Here is a 27,372-nt window from a genome sequence, read left to right on the forward strand (position 1 = left end):
CGTTAAGCGATCTACTGTTACATGTGTTGTGCTTCTAATCGTCGTCCTTATTTCGTCACTAGATCATTGCGGGTAATTCCGGTTCGTTTTTAATTCTTGATTGTTCGTAGTATGTTTATTTTAGCATGCTGCTTTACTAGGGCTGCGATACCTAGTCTCGCGACGGGGCCGCCGTCTTGGGTGTAGAGGCGAGACACCGCATTTCATAGTTCACTGTCCACTTCGGATCAGTCGCTGTTCAAGCCGCCCCCATCCTGGAAAACAGACGCTCAGACAAGCTGCTCTCCAAGGAGAACAACTACCGCTTCCCTGTCAGCATACGACCAAGTTCCCACCGGTTCCCCAATCTTCTCATGGTTCCTCGTATTCCAGTCGGTTCCACGTGGAGTTAAGAATATGGCATTATGCCTTGGACCACACTGGGACCTATTTTATGCCGACTAGCACGGGTGTACTGCTGGTACGCGCTGGGCAGTGCGTTTACCAAACCTAGTTCGCCTCAATATCGAAACAGTGTCAGCTGAAAGAGATGGCCAAGATATTCAATACATCTTCGGAGATTTATTCCCGGTTGAAGTGATTTTGTCTTCTATTACGACACTACTTAATGGGTTTTTAAATAGGCGCATTGTAACTCTTTTTCCTATTTTTTTTAAATGAAGTGTATGAAAACTAGCCCCCCCTAGAAATTTTCCTAAGTTGCGCCCATGGGTTTCATATATCAGAAATACTAACTTTTTTGTGTTAAGAGATAGAGGAATTATTTATTCGGCAAAATTTTAGAACGTGAAAATATAAAACTTCGCTGAACAAACAAACTTCCTATCTTCTTTGGGTACAGAGTTACAGAGTATTTTCTATAAAAGTTACTTAAAAGTTAGTTTTTTGTACTTAATGTTTGTAAGTTACATTTTACAAGAAAACGTTGTTCTGAAGAAGGATTTGGGAGTACAAAACACACGTTTTTGTTGAAGGCCACACATATCCAGGACTTTTCCTTACAAAGTTTCATGTAATATACTTTATAACATTGTACCAAAAAAAGATAGGATTTTCGTTTGTTCGACAAAGTTTCGTATTTTTGAATCTTCTACAACTTTGCTGAATAAACTAATCTTCTATCTCTTAACACAAAAAAGTTATTTTTTTTTTAAATTTTTAGTATAGTAAACTTTCCATATTTTTTGATAATTTGCGATTATGCGGGTCATTCATATGAACAATTGTTCCGAAGACACTTTTAAGCTAGGATGAAGGGGACAGGCGCTATTGGATTAAGTTCCACTTTTTGCCTGTGCAGCGGCATTATAGCCCACTAAACAAAACTTCAAAATAATCGTTATTTTTCTGGTCGATGAAATCGTCATCGAGTGGCACATCTGTTTGCCTGTGGAGTAATCTTTTTCAGTCTCCTTTTTTTCAATTCGATCGCTCCTTGTTAGATCGACGGGTGTGCCGATTTGTGGATGCTCCATATTGCCAGCTAAAAGTAGAGCTGGCGTGGATTTTTCACCGGCTCGTATCGCTGGCAGGGCTTCTTGTTGCCACCGGCTGTCATTGCCGTCGTTCGAAACTGGAAATAGTCCGAGACTACTACTACTTTTTTTTGCTAACGGAGACTTTAAATTCATTCGTCTCCGAATGAGTCCGATAGCTCAATCGATGTATTTATACCAGAGAATGTAAATTTGCAATTCTTTGCTCTTACTTTTCAATTTTCGTGTTAGGGAAATAACTCTTCAATATGTACAAAGGAAAGCGTTGGACAGTCAATTTTATTTGGGGGATCATATTTATTACTACACATATGAAATACCAATCAGAAATAATTGGTTCGTATTGATTTGCAAAATAGCGTAGAACGGCTTTAGAATGAGAGACGGCTTTAGAGTGAATATATTCGCTACATAAGGCTTTTTTTTTATTTTTATAAATCGACCGAAACAATTCACATGTTTCACACAGATAACAGACATCCAAACTAGAACAAAAAACTTCAGAAATCGGGTGTAAGATTTCAAATTCTTACTCGTTTGGAATGCTAATGACATCTTTTTGCAACTGGCGAAATCAACCACTTAGGTGATGGCAGCGCTGGATTACAGTCAAAGCTGCCAGACGCATGAAATTCTCAGATATTATTGAAGTCGTCAAAACAAACAAATTTATTGCAAATATAAACTGGGATTGAATAATATTGTCGATAATGTACGAATTACGACTGCTCAAAATTTCTACATTGAAAAACGGCAACCCTTCTTATTGCGATAATATCGGTTCGCTACTACGAAGATGCTTTGCATGTTTTTGCATGAGAAAAAGAAGGAAGGAAATATTTTTGCTTTTGTCATCACACACATTTTGACAATTGCATATGAGAGTTCGCCTAGGTGCGAACAGCCTTTAAAATCTCTTTCAACTTCGTAGTCGAGAATAAGAGCTGAAAAACTATCGATTTTATCAAATCATTGACTACAAAGTGTTCTTAAGCGTCACCATACTGTGTATGGCGACATGCGAAAAAACCGTTGCATCTTTTTACACATGAAGCGTAATTAGCTTGGATGTCTGTTATCATTGGTAATAATAACTAAAATCGGAGATAATTTCAATTATTGGTTTGCTCTTATTTTTTTCGGTGTATGCAGGCCACGGCTGCGTCCCCCGCTGAACATACCGAAGAGGAACGAAAAATGGCACCTCCTCTCGCGTAAGAAATCGGCTGCGTCGATGTATACATTTTCTGGTCTGTAAATTCGTTTTCAAACACCAAAACAAAGCCGCAAATACGACACAAAAGAGCGAGCGATGCTTGGTTCAATCACAAAAGTGTCAGCCGTCTTCGCGGAAGGAAGTTCGTTTTGTTGTTGCGAACCGACACGGGAAATATTGTGCTTTTCTTATCACAAGTTTACATAATTTAGTGGTTAGGCGCCTATAAATACGTTAAGAAATAATAATTCTACTTAATTACGTGATAAACATGCAGGGCACCCGCTCTGTTCCGTAGCAAAAAATAATCTGCACAGCAAATTTGTTATGATAAGATGCTGTGTGCAGTGTGAAGCAGACAATAGATGAAAGAGTCGGTCTGTAAGTGCGTAAATATTGTAAATTACTTTAGGGCGTAATTGGCTACTGCCGCGTCGTGTGTGACAACGTATGTTCGCTTGATAACTTTCCCCTCCGGAACTGTGACCATGGGAAGATAAAGTTAGCCTTTGAACGAATTTCGTGCCGACCATATTGACTGTGTGTGATGCGGGTCGTGACGCCGAAGAAAGATAGCGAAGGTAAGCTTTAAGTAGAGAAACATTTTTTACTTGTAATTCAACTTGTCATATTAAGAAGAGATCAATATAGGTAGTAAAAAAAGATAATAGCAAAAACAGATAAAGTGAACTCGATTTCCTGTGGTGTTAGGATGATTGCAATGAAATCTATCACTGTAATGTATACAGATATAAATCTACTTTCAAACAACGAGAAGAGCTTACAAAATCGATAACACTGTAGTTCAAAAGGGTCAACATGCTTGGCCTGCTTCTTTTCTGCAATGTTTTTAGCGTACTGAATATGATCCAAACATCTACATGTACACACATTGACCCAATAAACAGTGCCCTCGATAACGTGTTATCCTATCTATCTACTTGACAACAATCAATTGCAGGATGTGTAGTGATTGCATATCCAGTACATAAGGATATTTGAAATGGTATTAATCGAAGCAAATTTAAGCTGGAATATTAATGAAATAAATTTTATTAAATTCGATACATTTAATAAAAAACATTAACCATATAATAAGTTACAACTTTTTCTTTATTCGTTTTTTCCGACAGACCATGAAGATTGGTGCTGCGTTGTTGATGTTTAATAGCCGAAGCTGAAAACAGTGCGAACAACTAGAAAAAAATTGTAGTAGTGTTCAGTAATGCCGTACCGAAGGATTGAATGAAGCATCTCACTGAAAAGGAAATCTAAGCGGTGAAAATGTGTTGACCGTGTGTTTTACGTAATAAACTACCACTAATGCTGTGTTAGCACCTTAGCACATGTGTGTAATACTAACACGCAATGCCAGCGTAGACAAAATGCAGTTGAAATAGACGGCATTGGCGTGTAGTTCGCTGGTGAATCAAGTTGTTTATTTCTGCACTCGCACTAAAGAGAATGAATGATCAAACCTGCCACACGATCAACGGTACCAGCAACAGCGAAAAATGGATGCCTGTTTGATCGGAATGTTCCGACAAGTTTGCCGTAGACCAACGAGAAAGGTCATCACACATGCGAAGATCTGCACGATTAATTAATTCGATGGAAGGTTAAGAAGTTTACATTGCACTTGGAAGCAGTGAGAAGTGCGTGCGTACTTGCGTGTGAAGATCTAAAAATATCAGATTTTATCCCAGTGGGTGAGCGGATCGAATATTTAGCCGTGCTTCCAAAGGTGCGCGTCAGTGAAAATTCTAAACGATTTTGTCACGAGGCGTTGCTGGGTTACTTGGCACAATGTCGATATCAAACGGAAAAACATCTTCCGACATTGAGAACGCGGAATGGAATTCCACTGGCATGCTGACACACACCAGGTAAATAAGTACAAGAGAATCTATGAAATGCTTTGTCTCCGTTTTTTGTACAAGGTGATACAAGCAGAAAAACAGATAGCTACATGTGATATACAACTGTGTTTTTACGGCCGGTTTTTAGGTAGAGGGTTTTCATGGTAGATTACCGAGTTATTGGCTGCACCGTTTCAGATTTTAGTAAAACACTGTGAGTTTGGTGATAGTTTACAGTTACAGAGAAAACTTTTGAAAAGATTTCACCGATGTCACCAAACTGGCAAAATTTCACTGAAATTCGTGAAGGCGTTACCAATTCTATAGAGGAGTCCTATATCTCTCTATGTGCTATGTCCAACATATGTGCATCGTTATACGTGATTTGAGTGTTCCTCAATGGCGAAACGATCGACAATAGACTAAAAGGAACATGTTTAGCGTTAAGCAGTTATTTTCACTGCACCGTTTTGGAAACTAATATCTATTTGCTTGGGCAGAGGTATTATACGTCCGAATGCCACCGGTACATATATACGTGTACGTGCTTGAAAACGCATCGAAATGTTGCTAATTTTGCGTATCGCACTATACTGTATTTCGAATTTTAGGCTACCATGCAAATGAATGTGTAGCGTTATTCCATGACGTTGCGAATTCAAACTTTAGCACTCTTGATATTTCTGTTTAGTGTTATGATTCCCCACCCTTTAACACGTGTCGCGATAGCACCGATACTTTAAACTATTGAGGAACACAATTATTACAACGCCAACCACAAAACCATTGTACAAAAGGCATGAATTTGTTTGCTTTAATGATTTTAAAACTAGAGTCCAAACAACTGAGTACTGTCGTTCAGTTTGTTGAACATTGATAAGAGAGGCAAAATCCATTACATCGTTCCCACATGTGCGTGTCAGCTACGTAAGAATGGTGCCTCGACCTACATGCACATCTTTCGCGAAACAAGGCAGTAATCAAACATGGAAACAGCAAACGTTGTCTGTCAACAATACATTCAAGTCTTCTGCACGAATCCTTTGATAGTTATCGAACTTGTTCGATTCATTTTTCACTTTGCTCATTAACATCTGATAAAAATGGGTGTCACTGTCCAGCAAATCTTGAAAGCCACAATGTTTTGAACTAGCTAAGCTAGTTTACTAAAACCAAACGTACAACATCACGTTCAGCGCAATGGAAAAGATTATTTTGATGGGTACGTTAGTCATCACAGGAAAATTCCCACCTCATTCGAGTTGAAAGACGACAATATCGAACAGATTTGATGAACGATAAGATTAGAGAGCTTCTTTTTTAACTATTCATGCAGGCGTTGATGACCTTCAAGCTGGTCTCGAGATACGATACTGTTCTGACAATCTAGTAATCGCATGCTCGTATCCAGACTCAGGGAAAGACTGTTAGTGTCAGTAGGGACACACGATTAGCCGCGAAGTTTGTGTATAATAAACAAAAGGTCAAATTCCGAAAGCACAGGAAGCGTAGTCGTGTAGATACCCCTGAGAATATATTCTCAGAATTTCATGGCTCAACTCTCAGTTTTATGAAAGATATGGTTTCCTAAATCGGTTAGTATTTATTATTCGTCTCATTTTTTCATGAAAATAATTTCTTTTTGACCAAAGTAAATTCAAATCACCTTGGAAGTTGGAGTATTGTCATTCACGCAATTACAGGTTGACCATAAGAAAGCGTTATATCGCCTCTTATTAGGTCATTTGGCAAAATATAAAAGACACCAAGCAAACTTTGAAAGTATTTTCTACACCCTGCTACAGAGAATTTTTGTTATAATACCGTTTTTTCATTTACTAATGGGAATAACTAAGTTTCAAAAAAATGACACTTGGATAGATCTGGTTGCATCCCGACCATTTATAAACTCTCGAAATAACTTGATTTCGCGTTAAAAAATGTTACTGTATGCATATCCGCAACAGATCTCTCTCGGTTTTTCTTCCTGTTTGTATGGTAAAAAACTCGTTTTTCGATGCTCACGTCATAATGCCAGATTTAGTATGACCAAGGCAAAACGGCGGCTGAAATCGAATCACTTTCATCAACCTGGTTCGCGAATATTATGCAACCAACCATCCGAGAGTAGTCCAACCCATGAAGGCGGCGATTACGACAAGGACTGCAATTAGTCTGTTGCTTTTTTTTTCGTCCAATAACAGCCGCCAAAAAGTGGAGAAAGGATCAATATCTGCATGAAAGTAACAACACTTTATTTTGTATGTTTAACAATACGCAAGTGAACGGAAGGTGAACCGAATTGGTGTCAGGTCAATTTCTTTTGCAGACGTAACACTACTAACTCGTAGCTGTCCGGTATGAACTAGAAACGAAAAGTTCAATGGACTCACGACGCTCGAAAGTTAGCTTTACTTGACCCGAGTGGGCTTCATGCGTTTAACTTTTTCTATCTACAGCCGGCAATTTTTCAATGCGCTATAGTAAAACCACATCGGCTGTAGCTCTTCGAAGGCTTCAGCACAGTTCAGTTCATTTGATCCTTCGATGAGCGGCATTCAGCAACCATTTCAGTGAATTAACACTATTCAAGGCATCGTAGGTCGTAAATATATCTAAAAGGTATGCACGGTTTGAGATGGCGATGATACCTTAACCTGTGCGAATGAATTAGGTATGGCTTTCCACACCGCTGGCTATTCAACTCTGTGCGCCAAGGCGCAACTGGTTTATTCCCCAATTAGCGTATAACTATCGTAGCCGGGAGAAAACGTTGAACGTAGACAGAAAAAAAAATCGTTGAACTCAACTTAGTTACGGCCACCGGCGTCCCACCAGTCGTATCTCATCATTGCACTTCGATCCTAATTGAATTTGCAGTGCAGCGAAAGGGCAATTCCTCATCTGAAATGAGTCATAAACAGTGCGGTTTATGCTATTGTTTCATTTGGAATACTGTCTAAGTGCAGTACCGGTAAAAAAGTGTTATTATTAATTGTTATTTATCTTTAAATGTTTCGAACTAGCCTCCAGTTTATTGATTTCGAGTTTTCTATGAATAACAATAAGACAAATAAGTTAAAAAAAGTATAAAAAACGACATTCTTATAAATTTCAAAATACCAGAAGTCTATATTTGAATTATATTAGATGGCTAACAAATCTTTCGTTCCCCTTCAAGACTATTAGATTTCTTACTAGTCTATGTTCACAATAGTCGTAAATATTCATAAGACGTATAAAAGAATAACTTTCACTGTAAAGATAACCCGGAGTCGAAAGAATGATACATCTAGAAACAAAAACATTTTTCTACATAGTTTTTCGTTGAATGGGTTTTTGTTATTGAGTTTACTGAGCACATGTTGCACATCTTATTTTTAAAACTATCAAAGTTGTCGATTTGTTGGGTAGTCGCTATGGATAGTGACAGTGTAGTTAGCAAGTGTACTGTAGTGTAGATAGTGAAATAGGTAAATGACCTTCCGAATTTCTGTTCCGAAGAAAATAAAACCCTTGAGAAAATTTCCACATAAATTTTCACGGTGGAAAAAATATTAAAAGCTTAGCTTAGTAGCTTAGTTCTGACTGTACATATCAATGGTTGCTACTGCGTGATGGGTCCGAGCCACTCAAGATGCACAATGAATCAACTGAAAGAACGACTGGGAGTGGTAATTCCTTCTCACTGTGCATCATTCAATGACCCGTTTTTTATAGACCAATAACGGCGCCGGCCACGTCCTTACAGTCAGGTGGGGATATCGTCGGTTTCGTGCAACACCGGCACAACTTAAAAGTTTTCCATGTTGCAGTCAAATAATACCAAATATGATTAACTTTTATTTCACAAAGACTTGTTTCAAAATCCACAAAAAAACTGAGTTATAAGTCGATGTGTTTTTGAAAGTTTTTAACTTGCTCATATATTTCTTGGAGACGATAAAGGTAATTTTAAACGCCAACTTTTCAATCCCGTTTCTCTTGAAGCTCTGAACTTCGAGTTATGCCAGTACCGCACGAAGCCTTCAACAAGGAAGGAATGTTAGAATGTAGTCTTTGATTTGTTAGAGACCGAGTATACCTCTGCATCCCTACAAAGACCACGAAGGGAGTTTTTGTTAGTGGGGTGGGTTTTTAATCAGGATTCACTTTGATAAGTGATATGACCATGATTTAATTGAATTAATGTAACAATATAGATATGATCATATACATATAATGTGAGATTAATGAAGATGAATTCTAAAATACAATAAGTAATATGGCATGTAAAGAAGATCTCGGTTGGCTGCCTTGCATAGCTGAAATATCCAAATTTTTAACGCAGAAAACGTAAAAGAAATATTAAAAAGAGATTCGAAAAACATATGAAAATGATCCATCATGTTGTGCTAAAATGAAATAGATGAACTTATATTAGAACTTATATATTCATGACAATTCTATAGTAGTTATTGTGCTGCTTGCGACTGAAAACATTAATTGAAATGAATTATTACAACAATATTGCATCGCAACTATTCACCGTATAAAGTCATCCCAAGATTTTAAATTTAATTAACATTACAGTTGCCACTTTAATTCTATTATTGGCAGGTTTTGTTGTGTTCTCGTCAATATTTGATTTTCTTCGTTGATGCGTGAGAGCGACACAGAGCTTGTAGAATTGTACTCATTTCATCCATTTCTAGTCAAATAAATGAAACGTAAACATAACGGATGTTACGGTCAAAAAGTGGTCACACGAAAATATGTCTAAATCTGTGCCATCATCATCCATCAACTTTTGTACAGTATTCTTGGTCACTTCGTTCGCCAGAGAACGCCAGTTAGCCTTGAACTGCATCTTGTTGACAACTGTATTTCGTGTCATCTTGACGATACTGGGCTATCGTTCTCTATAGGGCGAAGCTCTGGTGTGTAGGGAGGGTTCCTGTCCTTTGGCAGCAATTGTACGTTTTTCGCGGCATACTTCCCCATGGCCTTTTTCCGTAATGGCAAGATGCCAAATCCCTTTCCTTGCTTTTCCCAGTTTTAATATTTTTGTCCAGGAAGCTGTTTAAAGTCTGCCTTTACATAAGTTTTATCATCCTATGACACGCGATCAAACTTCGTCAGCATCTTCACTTACAGCTTTCGCGATCGTTGTCTGGTTGATTTGTTTTGCATTAGGCAATCATCACGATTGGGAGTCACCACTTTTTTGTAAGTCCACAGTTCAACTCTTTGTTTAGGTCGATCCTCAATTGTGGACGACATTTCCAACTTGCTTGCGACATCTCGGACGGAAAGGTTCGGATTCCGCTTGAAACTGCTGGTCGCACTTTTCGTCATTTTTGAGACCTTCGGATCTGAATTCTCCCCCGATCCCATCTTCCTGGCAGTCGACAACCGTTCCACAAACACTTTTATTGCGTTAATGACAATTGATTTGGCCACATTCAACAATTTTGCCAACTTGGTGCGGTGCCAGCCAAATGGTCATCTCGAATTTCTAAGAAAAAAACACTGTACAAAATGTGTGTCTGCCCGAAAAGATACTCTGTGCAAAGTTTCTGCTTAATCTGAATTAGAATAGTGTGGCGCAAAGCGATTAAAGTTTGGCTATTCTGAAATCTAAAAAATCACCTAGGGGTAAGCGGGGTAAGGCCGCCCCCTTAAGCAATTCGGTTTATAGAAAAAAAAGTTGCGGCTGCAATTTCATTTTTGACGTAGAATTACGTCTTACGGCAACATACACAGGGGGCCAGTTTCATTACAGAGATCCAATTTCAAAAACCAAAAACATCGAGAGCGTCACAAAAATTGTCCATTTTCAACCGTTTTAAGCTCAGTCTGTTTCCAACCGATTTTCGTCATTTTTGCAGTAAGCGATTGGAAAATCAACCAAGCACCCGTCCAAATGGAGAAAGTTGTAATCTGATTGTTCGAACTGTTGTACTATTGAAAATTGTCAAGCCTTGTCGAAACGCAAATGTCGACCTCTGATTGGTCGCACAATGCTTCTTTCCCTAACAAGGTCGACAGAATATACCTAGTTGACTAATAATGCGCGCTTTGTGTTTTATGTATAATTCATTCCATGATTGTGCCGATACCACACGGACTGCTGGATGGCAGCAGATAACAGAAATAGCACTTACGCTATTGCGTCTTAAAACAAAACGGTTATAGTTCGACATCACGATTTCCACCTTCATACTCATGTCTACCGTCGGCAGCATAAAACACGCACGATCTGCTTCCATGCGACTTTAGTCATATCTATTTTTTCAGTTATCCCAACCCACAACGTGCAAAAAATCTATGTCAGAGCGGATATTGCGCGCTATCTGGACCATGAAGCATTTATGCGATAGTTGAACGAAATTTGCAACTACAGCAACTAGTCTTTTTCAAGGCTGCTAAATATAGTCCGTTTTAGAAAATTCATAACACTTCATTAACAAATATGTAACGTCTTAAAGAAGACGGTTGTTACGAGAACGGAAACATCTTCTTCCTTCAAGCCGTGCAACACACGATACATGTTATATTGTTGCCTTCATAAGGCAACAATTGGTTGACAAGAGGAATGTAACAATTTACTTGGAGCAGCAAACGTACGGCGGTCTGAACCTTGCGGCCAGTGTAATAGTAGAACGTTTGTTGTAATCCGCCAACCGGGAAGCAACCGGAAATGTTTCTCCTTACACCGAGGTTTAACCTGTTGTGACGAATTTCCTGGCTCCTTTGTCGCTTGCCTCTGGTGCCATCTCAATGATGATACATTTGTTGCCAGGTACACAGTTGACGATCAAATAATACACTTCCGCGCTCAAATTTCGCTTATTATCGACAAACTGTGAGCAGCGTAGCCCATCCTCTTTTTTACGTACGTTAGAGAATGGCATAACTGGAAATAATTTTTCCAGTTATCCCAATCCACAACGTGCAAAAAATGTATGTCAGAGTGGATATTGCGCGCTTTCTGGACCATGAAGCATTTATGCGATAATTGAACGAAATTTGCAACTACAGCAACCAGTCTTTCTCAAGGCTGCTAAATATATTTGGAAGAGCATAATGAATGGTTATTACTAAATTACAACTTTGATTGCAGTTTGATGCTGCTGCAATTGCGCAGCAGTGTGATGTATATTACGATTCATTAACACTGTGCATCACAAGCGGTATATGCGAAACAAATCCGTAAATGTCAATTTACTAAGTTTTCATCATTACAAACCAGTCACTTCTTACAGCATCTCGATCATACTCATGGTTCATAACAATTTATAGAAGATAGATTTATCATATACTTGACCATGGATTCCGACGATAACTTCGGAAAATTAAAATTCTTTCTGCTTTGTTTATTTTAAACATTTAACAAGGCTGAAATTATTAACTGTTACTGCACAGTTTAATTGTCTGGTAAATACTACTAATATCAAACATTTATGAATTGATTATACGATTTTTTTATGTTTCTTTCAACAGAGTCGACTAAAGCACATCGATTAGTGCGTTTTCGACGTAGAATTATGTCTTACGGCAACATATATAGGGGTACAAACTGTAAAACCGAAAGCATCGAGAGCGTCACGAATATTGCCCACTTTCGAAAGTTCTGAACTCAGCTAGTTTCCAACGGATTCCGTTTATTTTTAAATCAAAAATAATATACGAAACAAATACGGAAAAATATATCGCTTCACACCATTAAAATGATTAACCCTAATCGAGTGTATTTCCAAAGCTATTGCAAAAAATTATTGACATAAGACAGGCTGTCGTAATTCTACGTTAACCTTGCGGTCGTTTCGTATAAACAACCTCTTCCACTTTTTCTTTGCTAAGAGGCTCTTCTATACAATACCCGCATCTAAAAAATCAGAACCGAAATATTTTCGTTTATTTTCAAGTTTTTTTTGCGATTGTAAAAATGCATTGAAAATTTGCAGATCTCTTTCATGCGGGGTAAGCCCGCCCATCAGCGGGGTAAGATCGCCCATCATCTATTGTGGATAACATATATTTTTTGAGCCAAAACGGTTGATTTTATCGGTATAGTGTCTTTGGCAAAGTTGTGGATGGTTTTTTTTTCTTTTAAACAAAATATACACTGTAAAAAATTTTTTTCTAAGTTTTAACTTTTTTTATTTTTTAACTATTCAAGTTCAAATCAATATTTAGGTACCTTTTTTTGGTTTTCACAATAAATAGATTTTTCAGAAATGTGTTTTTTCAAGATATTCAATTTATAATATATCTGCCTTTAAGCTAAAAATAAATACTCATTAAACCCGTCTTTGGGATTTTTCGAAGAATTATTATATAAAGAGTAATACTAAGAATTATGAATTTTTTTTACTAATATTTTAAATTTTTTTAATGTTTTTTTTATTTTTGTAGAACAAAATTACTATCTGAAAATCCAACGACTCTATACTAATCAAACAAACCGGCCAAATAAAAACTTTACAAAATTTATGCTTTTAGTATTTTTTACTCCACGATTCATCAACCATCAACATTTAGCTAACCTTTGGTAGATTTTTCAGGCAAAAATATGATTATTTTTAATTAAATTTTTCAAAATTTTATTTTTAATCAAATTTATTTATCTCTCCTTTAAATTTTTTTTGACAGTACATACTTTTTTCGGATGGGCAAAAATACTATTTTTAACTTTGCCAAAGACGTCACACCGATAAAACAAACAGTCCTGTCAATTATTTTTGCTCATTAATACAATTTTTACACAAGTTTACTTCTTTCAGAAATTAGTCTTGTTAAAAAATATTATTAGAAAAGTCGATTATCATCGTTGTGTTATGTGGCTTGAAATCGCTTTACTAATCCTGCCAATATTCCCGTTGTAGTGTCGCGGCATTTGGGTCTTGAAGTAAAACAACAAACAGTTGTATACGTGGCGGTTCTACCCCATGTATAGTAGGCGGCCTTACCCCCAGTGGAACATTTTCATATTTCAAAGAAAAAGCGGTCAAAATTACAAGCTTACTCACGGCTTTCGATATTTCCGAAAGAAGACATATTCAGGCAACCGATTAAACGTATATTCACAAACGAAACAATAGATTTTTGGACAGTAAAGCCTTAAGTCCCGTCGCCGCAAAACACTAGCGCATTGACCGGTTGCCAGCTGAAATGTTGTTTTTGATTATTTCTGTGACCGTTCGCTCACTTTCAAGCAGAAAGGGGTGCAAAATGTTATGTTATTATATTGTAACATGTCTATCAAGGAAATTTTCCAATTATTATATAACTTGGCAGTGAAACTACGTTGGGCGGTCTTACCCCGCAGGGCGGTCTTACCCTGTTTACCCCTACGTGAAATTTCGGTTTTCGATTTTTTATGCCAGATGGCTTTTTTTGTATGGACCCCACTACGTCCAGTAGTTTTTTATCTTTTGTGGCATTATCTGGACATTTTTGCTGTTCGCACATTTTTGCCTTTCTCCTAGAAAGGTATAGCAATCACTGCAAAAACTAAAGGTATAAAAGTGCTCAAAAGGGCCGGATGTCGTATATCATTCGACTCAGTTCGACGAGCTGAGCATTTTCTGTGTGTGTGTGTGTGTGTGTGTGTGTGTGTGTGTGTGTGTGTGTGTGTGTGTGTGTATGTGTGTGTATGTAACGCTCTCCCAATCTCACTCGATTTTCTCAGAGATGGCTGGACCGATTTCAATGAAATTAATTGCAAATGAAGTCTAGTTGCCCCATAAGACCCTATTGAATTTTATTGTAATCGGATTTTTAGTTTCGAGGTTATGTATCAAAATGTGAAAATCATGAAACATCAATATCTCAGAAACTACACAACCGATTTGAACAAAATTAATTTCAAAAGAACGGGCTACCTAAAAAACCCTTAACTTTTGAATTTTATGAAGATTGAACCTGTGGTTCAGAATTTATGGAAATAAACGTGTTCTGGAGACTATTTAATCTCACTCATGTTTCTCAGAGATGGCTGGACCGATTTTCATAAAATCAGTGTCATATGGAAGGTCTTGCTGCCCCATAAGACCCTATTGATTTTTATTGTAATCGGACTATTACTTTGCCTGTTATGTTTAAAAATGTGAAATCCAGGTATGAAAAGAAACATATTCCAAAGACTACATAAACTCACTTACTTTTCTCAGAGATGGTTGAACCGATTTCCACAAAATTAATGTCAAATGAATGGTCTAGCTGCCTCATAACACCCTATTGAATTTTGCTGTAATCGGACTGTAACTTCGTCTGTAATGTATCGAAATGTGAAAATCACGAAACTTCATTATCTTAGAAACTACACAACCGATTTGAACAATATTGATATAGGATGAACGGGCTAGTTAAGGGTTAACTGATGAATTATGATTGAACACGTGGTGGCAAATGTTGGCTGCCCTATACGTTCCCTTTTCATTTGATTATAATTGAACTTAAGCAACCGTTATGTATTAAATTGTTAAAACAACGAAAGTCTATTTTCTCAAAGATTACACGACTTATTTGAACATAACTAGTATCATACAAACGAGTCATCTCTCAAACTTACAAATAACAAACTTCATAACAATTTGATATGTGGTTCAAAAGTTTTGGAACAAAAAGAAATTCAAAGACTATTCAAAACTATACCTGCTTTGATCAATATATATGGCCTCAACATAATTTAAATGTGGTATCGTACTATTTAAACGTTCCCGGTATCACTCTTGATTGAATTGTTCGAAATTAAGAGTCATTTCTTTATTTCGCTATTTCTTAAGCACTAACATTACGTCAAATTTCATATTTAATTGTGCAACAGTACCACCGCCCCCCTTAGTTTAATTGGTCAAAACACCATGCCAGAGACAGGGATATTGCGGGTTCAAGTCCCGTCGGGATGCGGTATATTTTTTCAAATCTGTATCATATTTCCAGTTCGCTTATTTTTCGCTCCCTTTACTTCACATACTGTCTGCTTAATGAACCTGGATATAAGCATTCATGTAAATCTATTTTACAAATAATAAGTTTGAATGAGAAAGGCTGAGTCTGACCGCTAGGTGGATTAATTTAGGTTTTTGTTTTTTTTTTACATTTTCGCAGTGTTACTTATCGAGAACTAACGTGCTCTGTGTTACAGTGCTTTTTGTCTTCTCCTTCAGACTTAGTAACCTACTTCCTCCCTTATCGACATCATCATATCCTCCTGCACGCTATCACTTCAACAGCGTATAACGTGCTATAGTCTATAATATTCTCAAAGCTTTAGACCAGTGGTTATTAAGTCTGGAGGGAAGTTTTGTGTGGAAGAGCCTGAGAATAAACCCATACTTAAAGTCCTTGGTTTTACTAAAATTGGAACCTATCACCACTCGCTTGTCAAAGCGGACTATGTAACCTTGCGGCTACGAAGCTCTGCAGTCAGATGGCTAAATGACTGAAGTGTTGAGATCTGGTCATCTTTTTTTTTTCAATCAAAACTTCTTTTTTTCACATGGGAAATACGGATACCGAAGGGCTTTGAGCACAAATAGTGTTACATTTGGTTATGAGATAATGCTTTTTTTTTAGTTGCTTGTACAATGAAACAACAAGGTCAACAAAGCCGATTTTTTCGAAAAAAAAATTTTTTTTTTCAGATGACATCAAGTCTCGACAGGCATTTTTAAGCCTTCCGGTATCAAAAAAAAAAAAAATCGAAAACCAAAATCCCCCCCCCCTAACTTCAATTGCTTTGCGCCACCCCATTTTATGTTCTATTTAGCTGAAATTTTGCATAGGGTGTTTTTTGGACAGATGAACATTTTGTTCAGAGTTATTTCTTAAATTTTATGGTCATTTTTTTCATACAGTGATTAGCACCCTGGAGGGTAGTTAGGATTTACACGTTGCGCTAGCAAAATTTTGATGCATTGCTTCTCTGGTTTCGACGCCATTTTTACAACTAAAGAGCAAATGTCAAAATCAAGCAGAAACCATGATACTACACACACATCTTTAAAATGAAGAGTGATTAGGTTATTTTTGACCAATTTTTGACCGTAACACCCTTTACGCTATTACGCCGTTGTATAAACGAAATTCTGGCGTCATTCTTAGAAGTAAATCTGTACTAATTATTTCATTTCTGTAGATGCACTCTTAATAATCGTGAACTCAAGTTCAGGGGGAGATTACGAGCGTTCAAAGTGCATGCATTATTTGCATCATTTAGTGCAACAATACTAATGTTAGTCAAAGGTAAACAAAAGTATGTCGTCAAAGAAAATAATGATCATAATTGGGATAATGGGATAATTGTATGCCGAAAAATACGAAAATGATGCCATATTGTACCGAGTTGTCGTGTGGTTTGTTTAATCTTGAAAACTGGTCAATAAAGATATTTCTAGTATCTTTCTAGCAACTCATACTTCACAGTACCAAAAAATGAAATTTACAACTAATACAAATGAAAGCACATAACGGTTTATAGCACATAAAGTGAAAAACATATACAATTTCACACCGTTAATAATGCACAATACAGAATCGTTTTAAACCATGTAAATTTGTACGTTAATTGATATAAACTTAAAGCTTCGAATATAAATATGTATGCAAATTCACAATATATTCATTTACTTCGCATGTGAATATAATACCACACGGAATATTACATGGTTTCCAATGCTCCATTTATGTGCATTTGAAGTAATGTATTTTTTTTTACTGTGTTGCGTCTTTACATAAATGTGAAATTCCGTTACGTAGTTGGTCTTATTGATATTTTGTTCTTCCGTTTCTGAGGTGTATTTAGCTGTGGTCAAACACAACCCAATCTGGGTATTTCGAGAACCGCAATGATGACCGGCGGCCAGAAATCGACACCAGCGTCCAATATGGCGACATTCGGTTTATAGAAAACAGTTTGAAAAGGTCGAATACCATCCAATATGATTTTTTTCCGGAATCAGGATGTTGACCAGAGGCCAGAAACCGACTCCAGAAACCATTTTTTTAATTTCCAGATGGCAACTTCTACTGTCTGGAAAACAACCTGAAATGACCAAAAAACCCCCAATATGGATGTCTCCCAAATATGGCTGATGCCCAGAAGAATTTTAATCAATCGAAGGAAACGGCCTTCAAACTCCTGAATTTTGATCATTATCGACAGTTTCAATGACTAGAACGAACACTCCGATTAACTAGCTGTCTTAGGAATACATAAAATATCGTTCAACAAAAAAAAAGCTTTGAATAAAAATCAACGAAAATTGCAGCCATTCAGGCGCCACTTCGGATGCTGAAGAAAATCCCCTGCAAAAGAGATGCAAACTGCTTAGAATAGGTTCGGGGTGATTGAAATAGTGTCCCTCGATTGTTTCATAACTCGCAATTTCCTAGATAAATTTGCTTAACCGCTCAATTGACATTGATAGTGTTGTAGAGTTATTCTCGTACACATTGAAACAGAAATTCAGCAACTTTGTTTTGTCGTCTCACCACAGGCCGATTCCTGTATGGACCAATTAACGAAAAAGTAGCAAGCGGAAAGAAAATGGGCTTCCTACCAGTACCTCTTTTGGAAATGACAGTGCGGAAACACTTGATGCTATTGGCTCTTTCTTTAGGAAACATTTCTCAAGCGTATTTAGTCCCACTCCTGCTAATACATCTCTAATACAGAGTGCCCTTCGTAACGTTCCTCATAACGTAGTAAACCTAAATAATTTAAATTTCTCCAATGAAGCAGTTCTTGAAACCATAGAAAAAATGAAACCTTATTTTTCAGCCGGACCTGATGGTACTTCGAATAATAAAATATAAATATGAATTTGGATTTAAAATAAAATTAAACGTCTTGTTGCTTTCCATCATGTCATTGACTGCTTTAAATCGTATCCTGAAGATCGCAAACTATACAATAAACTCCAAGTCAAATCTGTTAACCTGTCGGGTGTTCTTCAAGGAAACAACCTTGAACTATTGTTTTCAACTTTTTTTCAACGGTGTTTGTTACGTCGTTGCACCTTATTGTGAACTCAATTATGCTGATGATCTGTAATTATTTCGCATCATTCACTCCATAGCAGACTGCACAAAATTGTGAGAATATTTTAATGAATTCTCTGATTGATATAATTTATTTGCTGTTAATTATTGTTTTTGAATGCTCCGTAATTTCCTTCACACGCAAAATGAAGCTTTACCGTGAAACTATAGTATATTATTCGGAGAAAACAAAAACGAGAGTGTCGGTAATAAAAAAATAATGGATGCACTGCTTGACAACTGTCCTTTAAGCATCACTATTCCCATTTGCACAAACAAACAGGAACTTTGGCATCATGATGCGAATCGCCAAAGAGTTTACTGATCCGTTTTGCTATCGTTACATGTCTCACTAGTCTGCTGTATTCTGGAAACATCTGCCTGGCATCTGGACTAACCGGATTGAATCAGTACCGGCTAAGTTGCTACGTCATGCTTTAGGATCACTTCCATGGCGTGATCCTACCAATTACCACCTTATACTAATCGATGCCGTAACTCGAAAGGCAAAATCGAACGATTTCAGTGCAAAAGTACTATAGTTCTGGTGTCGCTAGCTGGCAAAGACGAATTCGACATAATTTCCCGCACAAAGGCACGCTTCTACCTGTGTGTACGATAAACGTTGATAGAGAAACAAACAACATCGATTTCCATTATCAAAACAAAACGGCGGCTCGGAGTTTCGATACGGTTCATTGATATCGGTGGCTTTGCTGTGGCTCAGAATGTACGACCAGTATCGAATCGTACCAAAGTGGTGGGTGCACTAATATCGACTGATGACGATCTAATGGGGCAGTTAGCAACCTGGCTGCAGTGGGTGACCGCATCGATGGTCACGTGTGGATAACATAAAGTGAGAAGCGAGAACTGTGCAAATTCATACTACGAGGCTGGTGCTGGAATAGTCCTAGCTCTACAGAGCTCCATCGGTAGCGCGATACGACCGAAAATCGAGAACCACGCTTGACTGGATACACAGATTCGCATCATGCATCGGCAACTGCGCTGTTTATGCTCTGATGGGCTTCGACCGCTTTATATTCCGCAGGAAAACTGGTCGATCCGGTTGCGACTTGCTGATTACAGTTTGATGGTTTATGGATAGAAATAAATAGCATTCTCTTTCCTGAAAAGTGGAGCGTTCATACAGCCGTGACCAAGATATCAGTTTGTATACACAGCAGGTTGAATGAACTGTCGGCTAAATGTTTGTGCCAGAGATGGTGTGGCCAATCGACAGTTTGTCGCCCACGTTTTAGAAATCGTTTGTTCGTAACGGTTTAAGATTTCGCCTTCGCAATGTAAAGCTTTTGTTTATTCTAATAAAGGGTTTCAAGATATAAGGTAACTACTTTGGGAGTTGTTAAAAGACGCCTAGAATTTTGATATGATAAAATATACGAATGTATGTATCCGTATTTCCTACCAATAATTGAGAATAAGTTCTACGCTCAGAATGCGGATAATGCATATCGTCAGTCTTTATTGTATTGAAAATTGTATACGATTGAATTACGTTTTCGTTCCATTTCGAATTTGGCGTCACATTGCTATCTGAGCCGCTCGAGTGGACACTTGACTCAGTACAATTGGGATTTATTTTATTCAGTACACTTGGGAAATAAGATCACATAAAAACGAAATTCGAGCGAAGTCTGTCTTATTAGCGATTGGCTATCTAGCGAAGATGATAGCAGGCTATACTGTGTATTGTGTTTTGATTGATTCAAGGGTTAATTTTAGGTTGGGCGTTTTTTAAAGCGTATCACATTTTGTCGAATGGTTGCGGTGATGGGTGAACCCTCCATGATTGCATTGGAACTGTTAGTGCTGTGGAATAAATGAATTCGAAATGTGATTGATGAAGTGATGCTTCCGAAATGTCTACAAAAGTAATCATAAATATCAGAATTGCGATGATATCATTTTTGAAATACGTATACAGAAATCATTATTCAGATCACGATTGGGACCTCCACTGTCTACGATCGCTTCCCAAAACATCGCCTCAAAAAACGACATTATTACCATAAGCCGGGGTAAGATTGTGCCAGTTGGGGGAGACCCATCGTTTGTCAGCCATTTCATGGCCACCACAATAAAAAATGTTCGAGGAAAAGTTTCCTCGAACATTTAACCAAGGAAGACTAGTCTTCTGACCCGGAAGCAGGGGCGACTCGTCCATAGGTGCAACCTGTGCATTGCACACGGGAACGTCAGGCGAAAAATAAATAATGTAGTGTAATGGCTGATTGGAAGCTGTTTTTTTAAATTTTTTTTAATTGTAATAAAGAGAATAGCTTCCGTTTTTTCGCGGACATGATTATGCTTACTTTTCCAAACGGTGATTTTCGGAATTTGTAGTTGAACATGTCGGTTAAAAAGCCACGAGTCGCCCCTGCCCGGAAGAGATGACTGACAAGTCACGGGTTGGATGGCGCAATCTCACCCCCACTACACGATGATCCAGAAATCGAATTAAGGGGGAAGTTTGGATCTAGAGCTCTTCTGTTATTTTTTTTATGTTGCAATAAATTTAATTTTAATTTTAATGTTTAATAATTTTAATGTTTTCAACATGACGAAAATTGTAGTACAGGTCGGAACGATTATCAGGAGTTTTGAAATACGTAATAATAAATTATGTTATGATGATTATCTTCACGTGCCGCTACAAAATAATATTTCCACAGCATTATTGAAAAAAAAAACTTTTTTTATGCGGTGGATAGGGACCGCATAAAAAAAAATCAGTTAAAAATAACTCGAAAGTTGTTGATTCTGATTTAGAATACCTATGAAAACAATTTTAAAACATCGGAATGACAAACGAAACCTTTTTAAACATGCTAATCCTTTCAACCACTTTCCTTCGTAGGCAAGCAATTCGTGACTTTTCCTACGTAAAACTGGCTCAAATAGTAATTTTTGGACGCAACACTTCTGTAATGCGTTGGAATTCATTCCAAGAATCGGAAAAACTTAATGGCTGGAAATGTCGGAAGTGGTCCTTTTTCATATGCCGCACAAAAAAAAATCGCACAAAAACAGTCGCACAAAAAAAATAATCGCATAAAAAAAGTCGCACAAAAACAGGTTTGTCTGTAAACCAAAACTACAATAAGAAAGACAGTGTTCGCTTCGAGAGATTAGAGGAAATATTTTCCAGAAAATATTGAGTAAGATATGATTTGATTCATGTGTTTATCTGTTCTTATTATCTTGAATGTTAAGAAGAACTCAGGTGTTACATATACAGACCCTGTTCGAATTTGACAACACTCATGATTTTTTTCTATTTCTTGAGTGACCTATAACGACCTAGACGCTCGATATGGCCATTAATGGGCTTCTTTGCGGATTTCAAGTCGTTATTGATTTCGCTTGATGAGTTTTGGTTTAATAATCCAGGAGTATCCGGAACACAACCGGGACAGGCCTCCTTGTGGTTCTAAGTACTGAACTGATCATCATATAACAGGAATATGCTTCGGCCATAAATCCGAAACCGGTTGACCAATAGCGGTTGTCTTGATCGGCAACAAAAAAACATAATACCTTGCTTTTGGAGATTGTTGAGTAAGAATTGGTTGAAGGAACGACGAGGTAAACTGATAAAAATGAACAGAACGGGGCTGTACCGTTACAATTTTGAACTACCCCGAACCTCCCAATGACCCAGAAGTCGAAAGTACGTACAGAATACAGAAAAAAAATTCTTGATTACTGCCATTTAGGTGGAGGTCGCGGTGGAACCCTCGAAAATTATATAAATTTGCTCCTGAAAGTATAATCTCAACCAATTTTCCAAAAATGGGTAAATTTAGTGCAATTGAAACGGACGTGCTAACTCTCACAATTTTTGATAATAAAATGATTTCAATGCAACCTGGTGGGGGTGACACCCAATGGAAAGGGGTGACACCCAAATTTTCCGCCCCCGGGTGTCACCCGGTCACACTACACCACTGCTCCGGATAATCGAACCATTTTCTCTGGATTAACTAGCCCCGGATAATCGAGTCCGACTCATAATTTCATATACTTTGCAAGTAAAAGCACACAGATGTTTTAGTGTTTTTTCTCAAAACTATACAAAAAATACCTTTAATTTGATCCAAAAATCCATCAACTGCTTCAAAAGTTATGAATTTTTGAAAATAATATACATTGAAGAAAGTCGTTGTGATGGTCTCCCTATTTCCGAATTGGTCACCCAAAATACTTCAATTATGCTCAAAATTTCAGGAATGGATCTTCGTCAACAGAAATCAAACCCGTAGTTTTTCGTTAGGTAATTAGGGCGACCAGCTCCGAAATAGGGTGACCCTAAAAAGAGGCTTTATTGGATGCATTTTATTTTTAAAAATTCATAGCTTTTGGAGCAGTTGATCAATTTCCGATTTTTTTAAATCAAATTAGAGGTGATTTTTTCTTCTTGTTTCAAAACAAAATACAAAAAAAAAATCTTTACATGCAAAATAAATAGAACTATTTCAAATTTTTTTCATGTTTTAAATGAATTTATCCAAATATAAAAAACAACATATTCGAAAATTTCTCCAGGACGAATGACAAAAGTTAAAAGGTCTAAAAAAAACTCTCCGTATAGCAATAAATGCGCTCTTCAAATTGAAACCAAGAGATATGTTTCTTGTTTACCCTAAAAAAACGGTTAACATATGAAAACGGATATTTTTTATGAAAAACATCAATAACTTTGAGTAGAGTTGAGATATTCAAGATGTCAGGATTGCAAATTATTTCTCTTAAAAGGCCTTTAAAGTCTTTCAAAGACAATTTTATTGTGAAAATTCCAATAAATAAAATAGGTAAATGTGTCTTTTCAATCTAAATCGGTTATTTTCAAAGATAGATAAATAACTTTTTCTTCAAAGTTGCTTAAAATTAACGGATATTCAACAATGCAGAACAACTTTTTCTTTTGTTTACAAAGATAAAAAAGTTGGATACTTGATTTCATCGAAAATTTGGGTCACCCTAATTTTTGATAATTTTGCAATAGTTGCTTCATCATATGTAACAACTTTGAAGAAGAAAATTTTTCTCTAAAACATTACTATCGAGCTCTAAATCCAAATTTTCTCCCCAAATTCGGTTTCTGGACCAAGGTGCACTGGCACAATCTCACCCCGGCTGACGGTACCAAATTTAAATGTCGAAAACGTAAAATAACTTGTTGAGGGTTTGTGAAAAATAATATTGTAACTATCTTTTTTTTATTACAATTTGTTCTATTATTAAGTTTATTATAAAAAATTTCGATTGTTAAAAAGAATTAAACATTTATAAATATTTTTTCTTGTCTCCTGCATGGCGCACAATTTAATTTATTTGGTACTCTAAAAATAAACGTTTTATCAAAAAACTAAAATAAACTAAATATTACTCAGTTGTGCTTAGCAGAGTTAATCAGCTCTGGCATTTCGTCTCCTGGCGTTTTTTTCTTATTAACCAAAGGTTAATGAAATTATAGTTTAATACTTGTTACTATCAAGACCAAGGAATCCTCTGCATCATTCACAAGTATCATAGGAAGGAACTAAAGTTATTGAGGAGACACTAATCTTGATCCACCGAGGTTGGCGATGCGATGTTTGAAATTGTATAATAACACAGTGCAACAATTTTTTGCCTTGGCTTCTATGTATGATTTTTGGGAAGCTCCGTAGCCGCAAGGTTACAGAGTCCGCCTTGGTAAGCGGGTGGTCGTGGGTTCGAATCTTAGTAGAATCAGGCCATTTGGTTGCGAAAGGACTTTAGCATAGGTTTATTCTCAGGCTTCCCACCAAGTACCTTTCATTCAATCTGAATTCTACAGTACCTCTGTTGTTTCTCCTTCTAACAAAAATAAGTCCCTGTTATAAAAAACTGGTGTTGAGAAACGTATGAAAGTTCTCTCCAGGGAATTGTAATTAGGCGATATTGTTAGGAGGGACAGAGGCTCGGTATAGTAGAGTAGTAAGCTTGAAACGGAAAGGTAAAACTCACACACAAGCACGGATATGAATGATAAGCGTATCACTTACTTCAATAGTGATACTGCCAATAATATGAAGTGCGGAGTACCGAAAACTTCTGGGCAATATCACAATAGAGTTGATCTCTGGTCGCAGTCCATGAGTCCACACAGGCAAAAAATGTATGATTTTCTGATGTAGTTTGATGCAAAAATAAATTTCCCCGAGTTTGAACACATTTCACCTTAATAGGCAACAGTGGCGCCATTTTGAATTTTTAAAAAATCAATTTTCAACGTTTTTTCGACGATTTTGTTTTAAAGCTAAGTATCAAAATTCTAAGAGCTTGTCCATATATTATCGTTTCCTTATCCATCTTTGAAATAAATCTGAAATCGGACAAAAACTATGCTCAAAGTTCATATATTTCACAAAGCAAAATAATATCGAATATGTTGAGCATTAATGTTTACGTGCCTTATAAAAACCTCAGAAATCAATTGGTAGGTGTCTGATCCATGTCAATTTTGCCCCAATTTTCCTACAATCCTAAAATAAGTTCATCTCAACGTACGATTAACCTATTTGAAATCCGTTTAATGTAATATGAAGAGTGTAAGCGATACTCAAAGATACAATATCAATTTGTCTTTACATGATCCTCCCTCTTTTGCGGGAGAGGGGGTCGCATTTTTAGCCAGGACTGACCAAAACAAAAAAATCTCGCTTCATCTATGAGACAGAATCATCACGTTTGTATTCGCGTCAAAATACATAAAAAAATCATACGCAGAAACCAAGGTAGAAGACAAAGTAAATTTTCGTTGCACTATGTACTCAATTAATTACAGTTACCTCACAAAATAATCTCTAATCATTCGTATCGCAGAAAACTACGCGTTTGAATTCGTGCATGTTTTATTTACCAACACCCAAAAGAAGTTTAACCCTCTAGTGCAGCGGTTCTCAACCTGAGGTACGCGTACACCCAGGGGGTACTCGAAAGCCTTCAGGAGGTACGCGAAAGAAACAATCAGTAATGGCGGACAAAGCCATTCTTCTCTAAAATACTTCATTTGTTTTTAAATCTTGCTCTTGAAACATGACTGTAGCAACCAAACGAATCATAGTTCAATTTAAAACCTAAAAAAGACTACCACAACATGATCTACCACTACTCTCTCCCACTCTGCGAAACATTCCAAGCCAGGGGATACAGTCGATATGAAAAATATCGCCAAGGGGTACGCGATCAAAAAATGGTTGAGAACCGCTTCTCTAGTGCCCAGTGCCGCCTTTAGACGGTCTTCAGTTATACCTCTAGAAAGCTTCAATCAATACTTAAAAAGTGTTTATGAAGATACATTGTGATTTTTTCGAACTCTATCTGAAAATTACCTTGGGCACTAGAAGGTTAAAAGAAAATAATCTTGATTGCAATTTTAACCTTCTAGTGATCAATCATAGTGATTTTACCGAAGTCCGTCTAAAAACTAATTTGGGCACTAGAGGGTTAAGTGACTAAATTCTAAAAACGCATCAAAGGTAAGAAAAAATTGAAAATAAAAGGCATTATAAATTTTCTTTGAACCGATTCGAACCTTTGCTAAACAAAACCTACATAAAATTTACAAATTGAAGCGGATTGTGATTTCTGAAAATGTTAAAACCTTCAACTTAAAAAAAAGAGAACAACTTCGAATTAAGCTCTATATCAAGGATTTATTAAAAACATGAATGAATGCTTTCAAGTTTAAATGAAAATGCAATAATGTTTAATTGAAAATGCTGATTGCTAGAAAACTTTGGAGTAAAATAATCACAAATGCACCTTGAAAAAAAACCTAAATTAATCCACCTAGCGGTCAGACCCAGCCTTTCTCATTCAAATTTATTATTTGTAAAAATAGATTTACATGGACGCTTCAATCCAATAATAGTATATTCACTCTTTGGGTTCTAAAATATTGATGTTGTAATTGAAGTATAAAATATGAAATTTGTTAGTGCTTAAGAAATATCGAAATAGAAGGAATGACTTAATTTCGAACAATTTCATCACGAGCGATACCGGGAACGTTCAAATAGTACGAAACCGCATTTAAATTATGTTGAGTCCACGTATATTGATCGAAGCAGGTATAGTTTTAAATAGTCTTTAAATTTCTTTTCGTTCCATAACTTTCAAACCACATATCAAGTTGTTATGAAGTTAGTTGTTTGTAAGTTTAAGAGATAACTCATTCGTATGACGCTAGTTATGTTGAATAAGTCGTGTAATCTTTGAGATAATAGACTCGTTGTTTTAACAATTTTATATATAACGGTTGCTTAAGTTCGATTATAATCGAATGAAATGGGAACGTATAGAGCAGCCGAATTATGAAACCACTTGTTCAATGATAATTCACAGTTAACCCTTAACTAGTCTGTTCATCTGATATCAATATTGTTCAAATCGGTTGTGTAGTTTCTGAGATAATGAAGTTTCGTGCTTTTCACATTTCGATACATTACAGACGAAGTTACAGTCCGATTACAGTTAAATTCAATAGGGTGTTAAGAGGCAGCTGGACCTCTCATTTGACACTAATTTAGTGAAAATCGGTTCAGCCATCTCTGAGAAAAGTGAGTGAGTTTAAGTAGTCTTGTAAATATTTTACTTTTCATAGCTGGATTTCACATTTTTTAACATAACAGGCAAAGTAATAGTCCGATTGCAAAAAAAATCAATAGGGTCTTATGGGGCAACTAGACCTTCCATTTGACACCGATTTTATGAG

At 36.7% G+C, this 27,372-nt stretch overlaps 1 protein-coding gene across 1 annotated transcript in view; it reads left to right on the top strand.

The window, feature by feature from the left end:
• The first annotated feature begins 2,808 nt into the window (after positions 1–2,808).
• Positions 2,809–27,372, top strand: part of LOC129721033 (uncharacterized) — a 56,338-nt gene continuing 31,774 nt past the window's right edge. The window contains exons 1-2 of the mRNA XM_055673079.1: positions 2,809–3,293; positions 3,846–4,598. Coding sequence (XP_055529054.1) covers positions 4,519–4,598 — 80 coding nt within the window. The 5' untranslated portion in view covers positions 2,809–3,293; positions 3,846–4,518. The remainder of the gene's footprint in view (positions 3,294–3,845; positions 4,599–27,372) is intronic.

Source organism: Wyeomyia smithii, chromosome 2 (assembly GCF_029784165.1).
Source record: "Wyeomyia smithii strain HCP4-BCI-WySm-NY-G18 chromosome 2, ASM2978416v1, whole genome shotgun sequence".
NCBI lineage: Eukaryota > Metazoa > Arthropoda > Insecta > Diptera > Culicidae > Wyeomyia > Wyeomyia smithii.